Source organism: Gorilla gorilla, chromosome 1 (genome assembly GCF_029281585.2).
Source record: "Gorilla gorilla gorilla isolate KB3781 chromosome 1, NHGRI_mGorGor1-v2.1_pri, whole genome shotgun sequence".
In the NCBI taxonomy this organism is placed as follows: domain Eukaryota; kingdom Metazoa; phylum Chordata; class Mammalia; order Primates; family Hominidae; genus Gorilla; species Gorilla gorilla.
The window spans coordinates 75,386,105-75,402,869 of NC_073224.2; the positions used below are offsets into that span (position 1 = coordinate 75,386,105).

General features: G+C 46.2%; 1 protein-coding gene across 1 annotated transcript in view; it reads right to left on the reverse strand.

Moving 5' to 3' along the window:
• Positions 1–16,765, reverse strand: part of CACNA1E (calcium voltage-gated channel subunit alpha1 E) — a 497,630-nt gene that overhangs the window by 394,472 nt on the left and 86,393 nt on the right. Inside the window, exon 2 of the mRNA XM_063710329.1 lies at positions 7,553–8,000. Within this exon, the coding sequence (XP_063566399.1) occupies positions 7,553–7,986 (434 nt within the window). The 5' untranslated portion in view covers positions 7,987–8,000. The remainder of the gene's footprint in view (positions 1–7,552; positions 8,001–16,765) is intronic.

A 16,765-nucleotide genomic window follows, 5' to 3' on the forward strand; every position in this document is an offset into this window, starting at 1 on the left:
GGAATTAGAGGACCTGGAGTGAATCCTCACTGGCTCTGTGATACTGGGCAGGTAACTTAACCTTATCAAGCCTCAGTTTCCCAATATGAAAAATCACGTTGTTGCTGTTGTTGTTGTTGTTTTTCATCTGCAAATGTCTACTGAGTGCCTATTATGTGCCCAACACAGTACTAAGTAAAGGAGACACAATGGGGAGCAGACAGACTTCTCTGCTTACAATCTAGTGGGGGACACAGACATGTAAACAGGCAATTACAATGTAGTGTGCTAAGTACTATGATTATGGAAATACCCCCTCCCTCTTTATAGAGTAAGTCATACCAACCTACGCAGACTTTAAAGTTACACATAATTTCCTTTCTTCCAGATCCATATGCAATAATAGTGCCATACAAAATGTTTCTGTTCTTCATCATGGTACCTATTATTTCCATTAGAATAAATAATGCAAATCACCTACCATATAGCCAGTGCTCAATAAATGGTGGCAGTCATTATCAAGACATAGGTTTTTGACCTAGTACCACCTCTAACTTCGGAGCTCATTTTTCTCTCCTGTAAATTATAAATAATAACAGCTAATTCATGAGGTCATTGTGAGGCTCAGATGAGATCATGTGTATGAAAAATGTTTTAAGCTGGAGAGAACTATATTAAAGTATTAGTAAAACATTGTGACATGCCCACTTGCTAAAGTTATAAAACTTAGTACACAATAAACACTTGGTGCTAACCAAGAGGTCCTCATCACCTGAAAAGTGGGCCTGAGGAAACCTTTAAATAGGTTCTTAGGAAAACAACATTCTGTACAAGAAAATCTGCTTCATCTGAAATCACCTAAAGTACTCCTTCTCCCATCAGTATTTGGCTTACCCAGCCAAAGACAAAAAAAAAATACAGGAGACCTCCCAGGTTGATTTCTAGTCTGTTTCACTATCACCAGGGTCCTGACTCAGTGTCTAGGAGACAGGATTTGTAAAGCTGGTGGTATGTGTCCCAGGCTTTCACCTGTATAAGCAGTGGACAGGGTCTTGGGAGGAGCAAGATGCTGTCAGGGCTGCCCACAGAGAACCCTGCCTGATTTCCCACTGCAGTAAATCCAAGCCCTGGGAAAGGACCAGGCTGCCCCTGTCCTAGAGCCAAGGGGATCCTGTCTAAAGAACGTAAGTCAAGAGAAGCTGAAAGGCAGGAGACAGAAGGGAGGAAAAATTTCCATCTCTACAAAGTGCATGCAGATCCTGGGCAGCCCTGAAGTGGGGCAGAGAACAGACTCCCCACTTCTATTGCTGACTGTTCAACTGGAGGACTCTGCAGTCAGCAACCTGTACAACCACACAGTTGACACAGGGAACTCAGCTGCCTCCTTCCCTGGAACTTAGCTGATTAGAATGGATATCAATTCCCCTCAATATGTTTATTTCATCATTCTTTCAGCAAACACTTATTGTGAGTCAACTGCACACTAGGCACTGTTCTGGACCCTGAAGGTAAGACAAAGGCCCTGCTTTCAAGAAGCTTGCACTCCAGTGCAAAATATCTGTGCTTGTATGTATGTGTGTGTGTTTGTGTGTCCGTTGGGGAAACAATAAGGGCTATGATGAAAAATAAAGCAAAATAAAGACGGAAAGAGAGTGACAATGGGGGAATGCTATTTAAATAGGGTGATCAGGAAGTTCTCTCTGAGCAGAAACCTAAATGAAATGAGAGAGGAGCCATCCTGATAAATGGGAAAAGCATTCTAGGCAAAGGGACCAGCAAAAGGCAGAGGCCTGATGTGGGAGGTCTGAGTACATTCAAGGCATAACAAGGGACCAGTGTAGCCAGTGCAGAATGAGTTAAGGGGAAAGATGAAGAAATCAAACCAAAGACATCCATGCATCTTTAGGAGGCTGGCTGGGCAGGGGGAAGAGGGAGAAGATGGAAATCATGTACTGAGCTAAGGACTGATATGAAATATTTCTTAAGACTCTTGGACAGAAACTACTTGTTCTACCTTTCTAAATCCTTTGTAAATCAAAAAAGAAAAAGTAAGGATCTTTAGCTGCAGTTGGGGAAACAGAGTCTAGCAGGGAGGGGCAAAGGCAGGGAGGCTCATTAAGAGGTGGTTGACATTATGATCTTGGGCAAGTGACTTAAACTCTCTATCCCCCAAGTGCAAAAATGGGGACAATAATGGTAATAATGGTACCAGCTTCAATCAATTATTACATGGATAAATTAATTAATATTTATAAAGTACCTAGAATAGTGCTGGGCATCTAGTATCATACACATGTGTGTGGAATAAAAATAATAAAAGGTGCTTGGACCAGGGAGACAGCAGCAGAGGTGGTGAATGGTGATCTGATACATTTTTAAGGGGGAGACACTGGGGATTGGCAAGAATTGAGTGTCAATGTGAGAATCAAAATGACTTCAACATTTCTGGCCCCAGCAACAGAAAAAATGTAGGTTTAATGAAAGAGAAAACTACAAGAGAGGCAGGTTTGGAGAGAAATCAATATTTTGATGTTAGACATGTTCAGCTTGAGATGTCGATGGATGTACAAGTAAAGATGGTGAATAAGTGGGTGGTATATAAAATTCAGGGAAGAGGTCCTGAGTACAGACACCAATTTAGAGGTCAGCCGTATATGATGCTAACCAAAGGTCTGGGACTGGGCAAGAGCACTAGGAAGTAAGCACTGGTGAGAAGAGAACAGGCTGAGGACCAAGCCCTGGGACATCCAGTGTTTAGTAAGGATTGGGAAAAGGAAGTGGAAACTAGCAAGAGATTGAGAAGCAACCCGCAACATAGGAGGAGAACCAAGAGTGGGTATCGTAAAAGCCATGTGACAAAACACTTTCACCTGTACTCCTAGCTCAGGAGGCTGATGCAGGAGGATTACTTGAGGCCAAGAGTTTGAGATCAGTCTGGGCAACACGGCAAAATCCTGTCTCTAAAAAAATATAAAATATAAAAAATAAGGACAAAAGAGTTTCAAGAAAGAGGAAGTGATCAAATGTTGCTGCTAGGTCAAGGAAGATGGACACGAAGGAACACCCATTGGATTCTGCCTTGGGAAGGCCAATGTCACCATGTCAACAGCTGTTTGTTTGCTTGGGACAAAGACCTGATTGGAATGGGTTCCAGAGAAAATTGTAAGAAAAAAAAATGGAGACAGAATAAACAAAGGGGCTCATTTTTCTCTACATGGGCAACAGACTCCACATGGAACTTGAGGGGTGGTCAGTCCACAGTAACAGAAGGTAAAGGCCTGGTACCAGGACCCAGACGCAGCAGGCGGTCAGTGCAGTGGATGGAGCCTGTACATGCCTCTCCTGATTGCTGCTATTTTCCCAGTGAAGTAGGAAGGCAATTGTAGTCATGAGCTAGGAGCGAGCTGGAAGGAAATGATGGGATTTGAGAGTTAAGGGAAAAGCATGTGAAATAATCTCTAGAGGAGTGTGAGAGTGAATAGAAAAGGGAAAAGTAGTAAGATTTCTGGGCAGGACTAAGGGCCAACTGGAGGTGGCAGTCATCAATTCACAGTGAGGTCAATCGGCGTGGTTGTGACTTTTTCTATAGCTATGGTCACCTGCCCATATGTACATGAAGAATAGGGGCAAGTGGGATTTAGCAGGGCTGAAGTTTTGCCAGACAAGGTATAACAAAGCAGCAGAGGGACAACAAAGTTGATGGTGAAAATAAGGAGATTATAATGATGGTGAAGCATGAAGTACACTAGAAACCAACTTGAGCTCCAGCATTCTTGCCCTTTGTGGATGATTCATTCTATCTTAGAAGTTGGTAGAAGAAAGAGCTTGAGAGGGTAGGAGGAGACTTCAAGTGAAAGGTCACTATTTTATCTGGAAAATATGTTTGGTGCTTATGATGGAATTCAGTTTGATAAGATGGGAAATGGTGACATGACTGGGGAAGGGGATAGTGAAAAGGTAATAGGATCAATGTCTTGTGGATGCAGTAAGATTAAAGAATCTTGGGAACTGAGCACTAGAGGGAGTGCAGTGGAGAGAAAAGAGGGGGTGATCACACAGTGGGATGCTTGAAACCGAGATTATGGAGTAATGGAGTTATGATAAGGTCCAGGCAGACCATGGAGGTGAGCTGTCAGCAGGAAGCAAGAAGGCAAAGTCACCAAACAGAAGGGGCTAAGGAACCAAGAGGTCAGGGTGCAGGAAGGGTCATCTACGTGGATACTGAAATCACTAAGAACTGCCAGCAGCTGAAGATGTGGGGAAGAGAGGCAGTAAACCCAGGGCTAACCCATTCTTCTGGAATGAAGCAAGTGACTTGGGAGTTTGTAGATGGTGGCAACGAGGGGTAGTAGGTGGTATTATCTGATGACATGCACTCCACAGCTGGCATTTTTAGGACAGGAGAGGGGAGTAATGGTCTGGAAGCAACAGTGAGGAGCAAATTGCTTCTCTAGACTCCAGAGTCCAAGGCAGCGTGGAAGGGAAAGCAGCTGTCACATGAGGCAGCTGCAGAGCAAGCCGCATTCCTGGGGGGAGGCTCCAGCAGAAATAAGAGAGTGAAGGGGACTTCCAGAGAAGACAAGGAGGATGAACAGGATTTTGCTGATGATGGAACATGAGTGCCAGACAGTGTATTAGTGAAACCGTGCCCCAAAGAGTTAAAGAGGCCAATGACTACATTCTTTGGCTTACAGGATAGCAGATAAGAAAAGAAACAACCTGCTGAAAAGCTGAAGCTGAAACTGTGCCCCAAAGAGTAAGAAACCAATGACTAACAGATATTCTTGAGCTTGCAGAATGGCAGATAAGAAAAGAAACAACTTGCAGAAATGCTGAAATTCCCCACAACGTGAGATCAAGAAAAAACTGGCTGACATCAGTTGGAACCAAGATGGCCTGGCCTACTGGCGTCTGTGCAGAACAAGCTTGCTGACCCCACAGCCTGAATTTCCACGACATGTTTCATACTAAGTCCTCAAGAATTTTCACATGCGACCTGTGAGGTAGCACGAAGAGATAACTGAGCATGTCCAAGGACTTCCCAGACCTCCCCTTTCCCTCCACCAATCACTTACTAATCCCTTGAACCTTTTCTAATGAAAATACTGCCTTGCAGCGAGGACAGAGAGACAGATTTGGGCTTGACATCCCGTCTCTTTGTGAATCGACATGCAGTAAAAAGCTTCTCTTCTCAAAAACCCAGTGCTGTAGTATTGGCTTCTAGTGCCCCGAGCAGCAAGCCCTCTTTGCTCAGTAACATTAGGGTTCGTAGAACTGGGGAGGGGTGTGGAGAAGTTCAAATTAAGGCACGTACAGAGCCATGAGGCTAAGGAATTTGGGTGGTGAGGGGAAAAGCCATGATGAGGCTGTGAGTGTTGGGGAGCAGAGAAGGATGGGGCAACATCACTGTCTCTATCACTTCCCATTTTCTTTTCAACCCACTCCAACTGGGCTACTGACCCCATCGCCCTGTGGAAACTACTCCCATTCAGGTCATCTCTGTGTTGCCAAAGCCAGTGTTTCCTTCTCTATCTTCATTTTATTTGACCTCTCAGCAACATTCTATGGAGATGATGACCTTCCTTCTGAACACACCATTTTCCTTACTTCTTTGTCCCTATACCCTCTGGTTACCCTCCCACCTCCTTCCACTGCTTCTCACCTCCTTCATGTGCTCTTCCTCCACTGCCACACCCCTAAAGGCTGACATTCCCCAAGGCCATTGATGTGTGTTCCCTGGTTCACCTCTTCATGGACCTGCCCAAGTGAAAACAGTCTCCCAATCATCCCCACCGGCACCCCAGGTAGGTGGCTGGTACTAGATCTTGACATCCTCCAATCAGTAAAAGTTTAACTTAGTGAAAGACATAAAAGTTATTTCCACATTGCTAGTCATGGTAAAGCTAGTTTTTCATTGAGTATTGTGGGATTTTTTGGGTTAGGCCAGATGATAGGCATTGAGTGACATGAACAATGTGCATGACAGTCTCAGCCCTCAAGTTGTTCAGGGTCCTCTTAGAAAGATAAGATGGAGGTGCATTAAAAAATAGTACTTCTAAATATGAAGAAAGGCCAGCTATCAGAGCTGCATTGTATTTAAAGGAAGTCTACTCCCTCCTACTTGTTTTTCAAAGTCATGATGAGGTGACTTATTCAAGGTCACACCACGAATTAGGTCACCCTGGGAATTAGACCCAAGTCTCCAAACCCCCACACCAGTGCTCTTACCATGGCATCTCAATAGGTTGTCGAGATAAGTACTTTGAGAGTTAGAATGAAAGGCACTGTGCCATCATGGTTAAAGGCATGGATTCCACAACCAGACTGCCAGGGTTCAAATTACTAATTAATATCAAATCACAGTAACAATGCGGTTGTTATCCACGTGACCTTGAGAAAGTCACTTAACTTCTCTGTGCCTCATTGGTTACATGTGGCTAATAACTGTACCTACCTCATAGTTATGGTGAAGATTAACATGAGTGGATATATGTAAGGTGCTTGGAATGTTGTCTGGCACTTAAAGACAGGTATGCAAGGCTCTAAATACTAATAGCGCTGAGAGATGAACAACCAAGAGATTTGCTGAATGCTGGCTGTGCCCAACTCCTCTCTGAATCCCAGGAGCCCGGCATACATTCGGACTCACTGAATGAATGAATGAGCGAACTAACAAACATTAACATCCTTATGAAACAGAGATCAGCTCATTTACCCCTACTTGTATCATCCAGAACATTCACTGAAACCAAGTAGGTAAATCCCACCACGACCACCACCATCAAAATACATCTGTGACTAATCTCTTTGTACTTGATGACATCTAGCAAGTCAACAATCTAAAGCAAGAAGAGATAAAGACATACAGACCACAGGGCATGCCAGCATGCCGAGTAAACTCCGGCATCCACAGGACAAAGCAAAGTCCTTCTATGGAGCATAAACCTGGGGCAACCGAGAGAATTAAGTGAAATCCCATCTTCTTTTAATTTAGGACTCCTAAGAAGAAAAAGCCAAAATTCTCAACAGGTGTGAATTAAAGTTGGCCTTTTGCCCTACACAAACAGAGCAGAAATAAAGCCAGGAGTGGCCACACAGATCTTGGACATTTTCCTCCATCCACTGGAGATGTGCCCAAAATGTAATCATTCATCCAAGGAGGATATTAAAAAGGCAGGGTTAGCTGCAGTTCCTGAAGTAAAGATGAAATAGATGATCCACGTTGTGAAGGGTTCTCCCTGGCTTTCAGGAAAGCTCAGAGAATGAAACAGACCCCAGTTCTTTCTCCACAGGCTCTTAGTAAAACAAGTGAGCCTTGGGGGCAAGCCTGATTCACCCACATCTGACAGCTGAACGCCTCAGTGAGGCTGGACGAGGCCTACAGCCGGGTGGTGAGATCAGGGACTGACCACGAGGACCTCATCCAGAGGGTCCAGCCTCTCGTTAGTCGCAGCACAGTGAAAGCATCTCCCGACCCTCCAGGGCGGCCTCACGGGGCCCATCCGCTCCAGGAACCCACCCCGACCTCAGGCCCAGCCAGCCACGCCCGCCCCCGCGTCCCCGCCATACTCACTCCCATTCCTTGCGCCGGGCCTGCGGGGTGCTCTGCATCTTGTGCGCCTCGTGGGCCTTGATGATGTCGCGCTGCTCGATGAGGCCCCCGCGCCGCCGCTTCATGACCTCGGGGCTCACCGGCAGGAAAGGGCTGGAGCCCGCCTCCAGTGCCATGGCGCCCTCCCAGCCCTGGCCCTCGCCCTCCTGCACCTGGAAGAAGCTGTCGAAGCCAGAGGCGGCGCGCGGGGAAGCCGGCAGCATGCCCACCTCGTCCGAGGCGTCGGCCTCGAGCAGAGCGCACTGCTGGGGCCGCCATGCCTCTTCTTCCGGCAGGGCCAGGACGTGGCGTTGGCGGCGGCCGGCGGACCTGGGCTCAGGGCTCCCCGCAGCCGGGCAGGGGGCGGGCTCGGGCAGCCTGCGGTCTGGGCTCAGTCCACGCATCTCGGGCACCATCACAGAACATTGCTCTGTGGGAGGGAGAGGGCAGAGACAAGGAGTGGGGAAGGGAGGGAGGGAGGAAGAATGGGGCCAAGGTCACAGGGAAATAGAGAAGAGAAAGAAAGAGGTTAATGGCATTGCCTTCCAGGCCAAGGCTTCTGGCTTGCTCAGTGCTACATCCCGGGCCTGACCCACAAACTGGCACACAGTGGAGCTCAACAAATGATGTTGAAATTAGGAGCATCCGCGGTGGACCAGGCTGGGCCCCCAGGTGTCCAGAATTTAACAAAGTGGACTGGATTCTTGCCCTCATAAACTTACAGTCTACTGCAGAAGACACAGATTAAAGAAATAATGATATGCCGCGTTGGTAAGGTTTCGAGGTGCTGCAATAAGGAGAGAACTCCGAGGGCCGCACATCTCAGCCCCACCTCGGACAGCTAGCTGGCTGTTCCCTCCCATTTTTGGTGGAAGAATCCCTCTAACCCCTTCCCCAGGGCCCACTCTGGGGGGATTGCCACCACCACCTGCTGCCCTGCCTCCCAAGCGCGTGCCTGGGGGCACCAAGCCACAAGGTGGTCTCTCCTTTTTTTTTTTTTTTTTTTTTGAGATAGGATCTGTCACCCAGGCTGGAGTGCAATGGTGCAATCACGGCTCACTGCAGCATCAACCTCCCAGGGTCAGGTGATCCTCCCGTCTCAGCCTCCTGAGTAACTGGAACCACAGGCACACACCACCACATCCAGCAAATTTTTTATTTTTTGTAGAGATGACGTTTCCCCGTGTTGCCTAGACTAGTCTCAACTCCTGGGCTCAAGCGACCCTCCTCACTCAGCCTCCCAAAGTGCTAGGATTACAGGCATGAGCCTCTGAGCCCAGCCCAAGTAGAACTCTTCTTGAGAACTGGGTCCTGTATGCAGGTTCCTTCCTCCTTTTTTAATGCCTGTGCCTGCCTCAGGACCTGGGGCCATGTGTGACTCAGATGCCCCTGCTGCTCCCCTTGGCATCATTCTCCTTTTCCGCGCCAAGGAGGACATAGCCAGATTGGCCTCTGAAAGACGTACGTATTCAATCAGCGTTGACTGAGAACTTACCATGTGCAAGGCACTGTGCCAGGCACTAGGCACAACAACACGAGCTGGACTTAGTCCACATCATCCTCATGGAAGAGACAGGAAGAACATCGATTGTGACCACATAACAGAATGTGCTATGATTGGCGTAGGCCTGATTGCTAGAGGAGCACATGAGAGGCACACCTGGCTGGGCGCAGTGGCTCACGCCTATAATCCCAGCACTTTGGGAGACCAAGGTGAGCAGATCACTTGAGGTCAGGAGTTTGAGACCAGCCTGGCCAACATAGTCTCTACTAAAAATACAAAAATTAGCCAGGTGTGGTGGCGTGTGCCTGTAATCCCAGCTACTTGGGAGGCTGAGACAGGCGAATTGCTTGAACCCGGTGGGCAGAGGTTGCAGTGAGCTGAAACCGCACCATTGCACTCCAGTCTCGGTGACAGAACAAGACTCCATCCCAAAAAAAGTAAAAAAAGAGGGGCACCTAGCCCAGCTGGGGGTGGTCAGGAGGGCTTTGTGAAGGAAAGGACCCTGGAGCCGGGTTAAACAGAGTTTGCCAGTTGAGGAACAGGAGAGGAAAACAGGCAAAAGGAAGAGCATGTGCATGAGGGAGGATTTAGGGAAACCAAAGGATTCTTCCTGCCTCCCTGGTCACTCCTCTCTCCTCCTTTGTGCACTGCTCCTCCACTACTACACCCCTAAAGGTTGAGTCCGAAGCCATTGAGGTGTTTTCCCTGTTTTACGCCTCATGGACCTGCCCAAGTGAAAGCAGTACTCCAGGTGGGTGGCTGGTACTAGATCTTGACATGCTCCAGTTAGCAAAGGTTTAACTTAATGAGAGATGTAAAAGTTACTCACACATTGCTAGTCCCCACAGCAGGTCTAAGTACTGGGGGGAGTCCTTGTGGCTTGAGAAGGCCTGAACTTACCACCTTTTCAAGATACCTGCTTATTGCCTCCCTCCTAGCCAGGAGCCCAAAACCAGAATTCCTCCCAACCACATGTCTCAGTGACCACAAGTGGCATCTAAGAAGTGTCCCGTGCTCTACATGCTCAGAGGAACCCTGGCCTCCAGATCATTCAACCAGTGTTGGATGGTTGAGCACCCACTACGTGTTGGGAGCTGTACTGGGCCCCCAGGGTGGCATCCTCCCAGAACATTGCCCTCCGGACACCATCTCCCACCCCGCCTTCCCTGGGTTGGACGGCAAGTCAAATTGCAAGTCATGAAAACAAAGACTATTTCAATGATTAGGAATCTTAATGATCTAACCATATCGTTTTATGGATGCTGAGGTCCACAAAGGTAGAGAGCCCCGCCCAGGATCACACTGCCAATAAAAAGCAGAGCTGGGAGAGAACTCAGATTTCAGGTCCTAGCTTATGGTTATCTCCACTATATTGATCACAGTGTCTCTACCACATGAAGCAGAATCCATAAATGCCTCTCCCAGCCCCCCTCCTCATTATGCTAAGATAATAAATAGAAACAAAAAGTCTGGATGAGAGGATGATCTTAGCGCATACATGATAAAGCCTGATGGGAGCATTCAATAGACTCGGACGCCCCTGGAGCCCTAAGATACCTTCTCTATTTGTCCCCTTCTCCATCTCCAGCATCTGGACTGGTCTTCCTTGCCCTACCAGCACCACACCCTAAGGCCTCAATGCTTTTGAGCTTGAAGCTCCCAGGACATGGTAGCCAGCACTAGGTACTTGGCCACCAAGGCCAGGTCAAGGGATCAGCGAGAAGGAAGATAAAGAGTCCAGAATGAGCTTGGTAAGGAGAAGAAAATGTATTCCAAATCATGCCAACAGCTGGGTGGGTCCCTAGAAAGAGTGATTCATGTTCCTCACGTTGTCATTCTGTGTCAACTCCCCTTGAGGGATTTTAAATTTATCCTTCATTCCTACGATGTTTAAATGTCTCTCCCTCACCACATGCACGCGCACACCCCTCCCCTGCTGCTCCCACTCCCTCCCCAGGCCTTAGCATCTCCAGCAACTCCAAGAATTCTCAGGCTCTGCTGGCTGCAGCCTCCTTTCCCTCATGTCTGTCTGTGACAAAGGCTCCTGGGCCACCCTCCCAGCTCTCACCAGGCCACCAGTACCTGGCTCCCCACCTCTGTTTCCTGACCCATCCCACCCTCTCTCCTTACATGATTTCCTCTTCCCAGACACTTTGCCAATTTGAATCACATCTTTGCCAAAATTACAACAGCAATAATATGCACTGCGGAGCTCCAGCTTTATGTTACGAATATCAAAATATGAAATTATCTCATCTTTCCTTTAAGAATTTCTGTTAAACAACCCTTCTATTATTGATACAAATGTTCACCAGGAGGGTCTGTTGCCCCCACTGCTTGCCAAGCCGGCCAGTCCCCAGTTCTGGCTAGCACCAAGCCGAGATCTCAAGCAATTCAGACAAGCCAGTCTATATCTTCTAGGAAAGGACACTCGAATCTATACTTAGCCTTCCCCCTCCAATCCCCAAATTCTGGCATTCATTAAATTCCTTGAGATCAACAATTTTGTCTTGTTCTTCTTTCTATACCCAGCACCTAGTACTGAGTTCAATTCATAGTAGGTGCTTATGGTGACCATTAGTGCCGTTTGCCAAATATTCTGATTATCCCCTTCTTGGGCACATGGTAGGACGTACTTCCTGGCCCTCTATGGTTGAGTGGGGCCATGTGACCATTTTGGCCAGTGAGTTGTGAGTGGAAGTGATATATGTTACTTAAGGGTAGCATTTAAATGCCCATACAAAACTCTCTAGAGCAAGGATTGGCAAACACTGCAAAGGGCCAGAAAATAAATACTTCAAGCTTTGCACGCCATATAATCTCTGTTGCAAAGGACCAGAAAATAAATATTTTGAGCTTTGCGTGCCACACAATCTCTGTTGCAACTATTTAAACGCTGCTGTTGTAGCATGAAAGCAGCCAGAGAATATGTAAATGAGTGGGCATGACTGTGTTCTGATAAAACTTTGTTTATAAAGTCCTGTAAACTTTGGTCTTTCATCTGCATCTCTTGGACTCCATTATTGTCATTCAGCCCACGCCCATGGAAGCAGGTTCTACAGAGAACCTGGCAAAAATAGGAAATGGAGATCTACAAAAGAGAATGAGGGGTGGACCCAGGTGAGCAGCTTCCTGAGAGCAAAGTTGCTGTCCTGTAGCTCACACTCAACACTCCTGAAGGGAGGGAGAAGAGGGCCTGCTTAGAAATTAAAAGTTATAAGATGAGCTCTGCAAAACTTGCCCAAGAACGAGTTAATGAAAGCTTCGAGAGCACCAGTCTGACTCTAACCCTTGCTTCCTACCTACTTCTCTTCTTATTCTTCATTGCTAAGTTTGGTTAATGAGCAGAGGGTGTGATTTTAAATTATGGGGATCCTGGGGTGGAAGAGGGTTTAGTGTAATCCAGCAGCCCCAGAAAAACCCTTCCCTTCCCTGTCAGGGCACAGTGGAATGGCAGAATAAGGGCTCTCTTCCTCCACCCCCACACAAGCACCCTGCACTGCCAAAAACACTTGAGCTCATAGCCTACTTCTGAAATTGTCTTCCCTGTCACCCTTCCAGAGTCAAAGTCAAGATCTTTGTCCATGAAGAAATATTATGTCCTTTGCACCATCTTTCCCTTTATACCCTATCAAGAGTTTTACTTCTTAATTCATCTATTTTTGACTGCTTTAGAAATAATGGTCCACGCACCCCTTTGGCTTATCTGTGCCTCTCAGACCCTTAAAGATGAGTCTGTCACATTGAGGACATTCATCTTCCTCTCCTTGGGTGCATGCCCATCCTATTCCCACCCCTCCACCACTCTCTTTCTGATTCCTCCAGAACATGTGCATCCTCCAACTTACCTTGTGAGAAGTGGATACACCAGCAAGTCAATGAAACTCATGCTTTTCTAAGTCTACTATCTTTATACCCTGAAAGTTCTGAGTTCAGCAAAGAAATCTCCACTGCATATACCACCAAGCACATTGGCTACGAGATAGTGGACAGAAATGGAACTGATGAGCACTACGAGGTGAGTGGTAGGCATACAAGTGTCCCCAAGCTGGCCCTGAGCTATCTTGGCTCTGTACCCTCTGTCTGCCACAGGCTGGATGAGGGTAAAGATGTCCTAATTCCCACCTGTTAGAAATTAAAAGTTATAAGATGGAAACAAATTTTGAGATATGATACTCTACAACTTATATATCATGTTGAGTTAATTCTAAAAATGATTCTCTTGAGAGAGAACTGATACAGTAAAATGGGTTTCCTGCCCAGCAATAGGAATGGCAGGGAATGACCTACTCAGCATACTCACCCGCCTACTCTGAGAGGAAACATTCCCTGTGCAGAAATAAATATTCATCTAGGGATTTTTCTTAGCTGAGCCAGCCTGCTACCTGACTGCAAAAGGAGGAGTAAAAGCTGGGCATGATTTTCATTTGCCATGACTTCCTAAGACCGCACTTCTCAATCTCTAATGTACATCAGAACCATCTACATTGCTGGTTAAAAATGCAGATTCCTGGATGTCTCTTCAGAGATTCTCATGCAGTAGATCTTGGGTGGGTTCAGGAACCTACATTGTTAATAGACACCCTTTCCCCCTAGGAATCATGTCTTCAAACACTGTCCTAAAAGCAGTGTGTCAGCCTGAGAGGTTGTGCTAAGTTGGTAAGAGGTATTGTCCTGGATGAGTCAGGTTGCTAAAAGCCACTAGAACAGTGTCCTTCGCAATCATTTCCAGTCTATATCATGAAAAGAACATAGCAAAACACACCCAGAAAGTGTTCCCTGACCCACCCCCACTCCCTGCAAAGCTCTATTCTCCCCTGGACTGGCATCAGTTTTTGCCTACCCCACATTCCTCTCCATGTGCCTTTGTTGTTATGGTGACTGTTCAAGGATGGGCTAATGTCCAACAGCAATTTAACAGGCTGGTGCATTCTGAATGTAAACCAAGACTCAAGGAAAACACGGCTTCAAATATGGAGTGTGCACTAAGTCAGTCTGAGTCTCTGCGGAGGAGTTGAAAGAGTCTGTATTCTGGTATCAGAAGCTCTGGGTTCAGGTTACATTTCTGCCACTTGCTAGTCAAGCAACCTTTAGCTTGACTTCTCTAGGTCAGTTTTCTCACATAAACAATGAGGATAATAATATAACCTGCCCTACAGAAGCCTGTGATAAGAATCAACATAGTATCTGGGGAGGAACTTGGAACTATAAGTTAGGTAAATATGGGGCAAAAAAATAGAAGTTAGGAGCCTACACTCTGGAGCTGGGTATGAATCCCAACTCCACTCTCACCAACTGAATCCCTCGGCAAATTACATAGCCTTGCATATCTTAATCTGTAAAATGATCATACATCATTTTACAGATTAAGTAGATACATGTAAAGTAGATACATCCACTTTGGGAGGCTGAGGCGGGTGGATCAAAAAGTCAGGAGTTTGAGACCAGCCTGGCCAAGATGGTGAAACTCTGTCTCTACTAAAAATACAAAAAAATTAACCGGGCATGCTGGCAGGTGCCTGTAATCCCGGCTACTCAGGAGGCTGAGGCAGAGAATTTCTTGAACCCAGGAGGTAGAAGTTATAGCGAGCCGAGATTGCGCCACTGCACTCCAGCCTGGGAGACAGAACGAGACTCCATCTCAAAAAAAGAAAAAAAAAAGGTAGATACATCATAAAGTTGTGAGAATTAAATACAGAAGCTCATAGAACAGCATCTGGCCATAAAAAATGCCCAATAAATATTAGCTACCATTTTTATTATGTAAAATAACTTATGTTTGTATTAAACAACCTCAAAATATCTATAGCTTAATAAAATAAAAACTTATTTCTCTCCAATATCACTGTCTAATGATGCAAGTTGGCCTGGAAGATGGGAAAGAGAGACTCTGCTCTACATAGTCATTCAGGGAACCAGGTTCCTTTCATTCAGTGGCTCTGCCATCCCCTGGGGAAGGGTTAAGCAAATTTTTTTCTTAAAGGGTTAGATAGTAACTATTTTAGCCATTGCAGGCCATAAGATCTTAGTTGCAACTACACAACTCTGCCTTTTCAGTGTGAAAGCAGCATAGACAATATATAAACAAATGGATATGGCTGTATTTCAATAAAATTTTTTATTTACAAAAACAGGCACCTGGTCCTGCTAACACCCAAGCCCTGGGCCTCAGAGTCTTCCTAAACTCTTTTTCTCTCCAGCTGGGAGACAAAGAAAAAGACTAAGCACTTGAAAGATTTTGCATGAGGCTTACAGGCAAGGCCTAGAAGTGGTGTATATCAACTCTCCACATTCCATTAGCCAGAATTCAGTCACCTGGCCCTGCTTAACCACCAGAGAGCAGAAATGTAGTAATTGTAAGCATTCAGTAAGTGCTTATAAAAGGAAGGAGTGAGGGGAGGAGAGAGGGAGAAAGGTAAACAGGTACGGAGGAAAGAAGATATTTTGCAGTTTCCCATACTTTTCTAAGGAACTTAAGGGAGGTAGAAAACTAAGGACAGAAAACTACTCCTTGGATAGTCTCTGGAAGGAAAAGTCACTAGGAGTCAGTAATAGTTAACTGGAAAGAAAACAAAATGCTACAACCCCTTGGACTTGGAGAAACAAATTGAAATGCCAGTTATCTAGACTGGGATAGAGAAGGGCTAGGGGCTAACTTCCAGAAGCCTCTATATAGTCGCTGAAGGGTGTTTATCCAAACCACTGCAGCATCAGGCTCAGACAATGGCATCTACAATGCTGCAAAGTCTTCTCCAATAGCCTCTTTTCTATCAAAACATTTCTCAAGTATCAATCCCAGTAGCACTGGGGATCTCCAATTAGAGCCTCGTAATATCCCTCCCACCCACTCAGACCAAGATTACTTGAAGTGATTTTCTTGGAGGTGATTGTCTTTTAAAGGGAGTACGTTGGTACTGCAGTAAAGTTATGGACAGCACTGTTTGTGCTGGCAGATTAAATCTCCTCTCTGAGTAGGGTCATAACAGCAGCACAGGCTTTCAAAGGTACTAGCCCAGGGGCAACCCCTCATGCTGCAGCTCTAAGTAGGGAACACGGTTTGGACTGGGAGAGCCAGTCTGAGTTGCCACCTAGGGAAACAAGAACAAAGCCTAAAGCTGGGCATATGGGGCCTACAATGTGGTCTTCATGGAGGACACCTCACAGCCCTCGAGTGCCTCACATGTTGGCCAGTTGTGAACCTCTGTGCTGGTGGCCTGAGCTCTTCCCCATCTGGCTGCCAGGCCTGGCCCCTTCTGGTCAGATTCTATCTGACCTATCTCAGAACCCAGCCTTTTTGCACACCTCAGCTGTGATCAAACACGTGGGAAGTTCAAAGAAGCTTGACAATGAGTGGGAAGATCTTGGGTTAGGATCTGGATACTCAGGAGCTGATGGAAATGGAAGAAGGGCATACCTGTGCCTCCAAAGCATGTCTGATCTCTGAAAGCTTTTAGGATCTTTTCTTCATTCCACTCTCTTCTCTGTGCCCTCTGACTTCTGTTTTATGCTTTTTCTTTCTGGTCATTTATTACATATTTTACGACATGATTACCAACAATTATGTTATAATTAACCTGTTTTTTAAGCCAAAGAATTCATTGAGAACAAAATTCACATTTCTACAGATAATGTGGCCTGAAGGATTTTTAGCTCAATAAATGCATACTGAGCACGATGTTGGCAATTCCAGG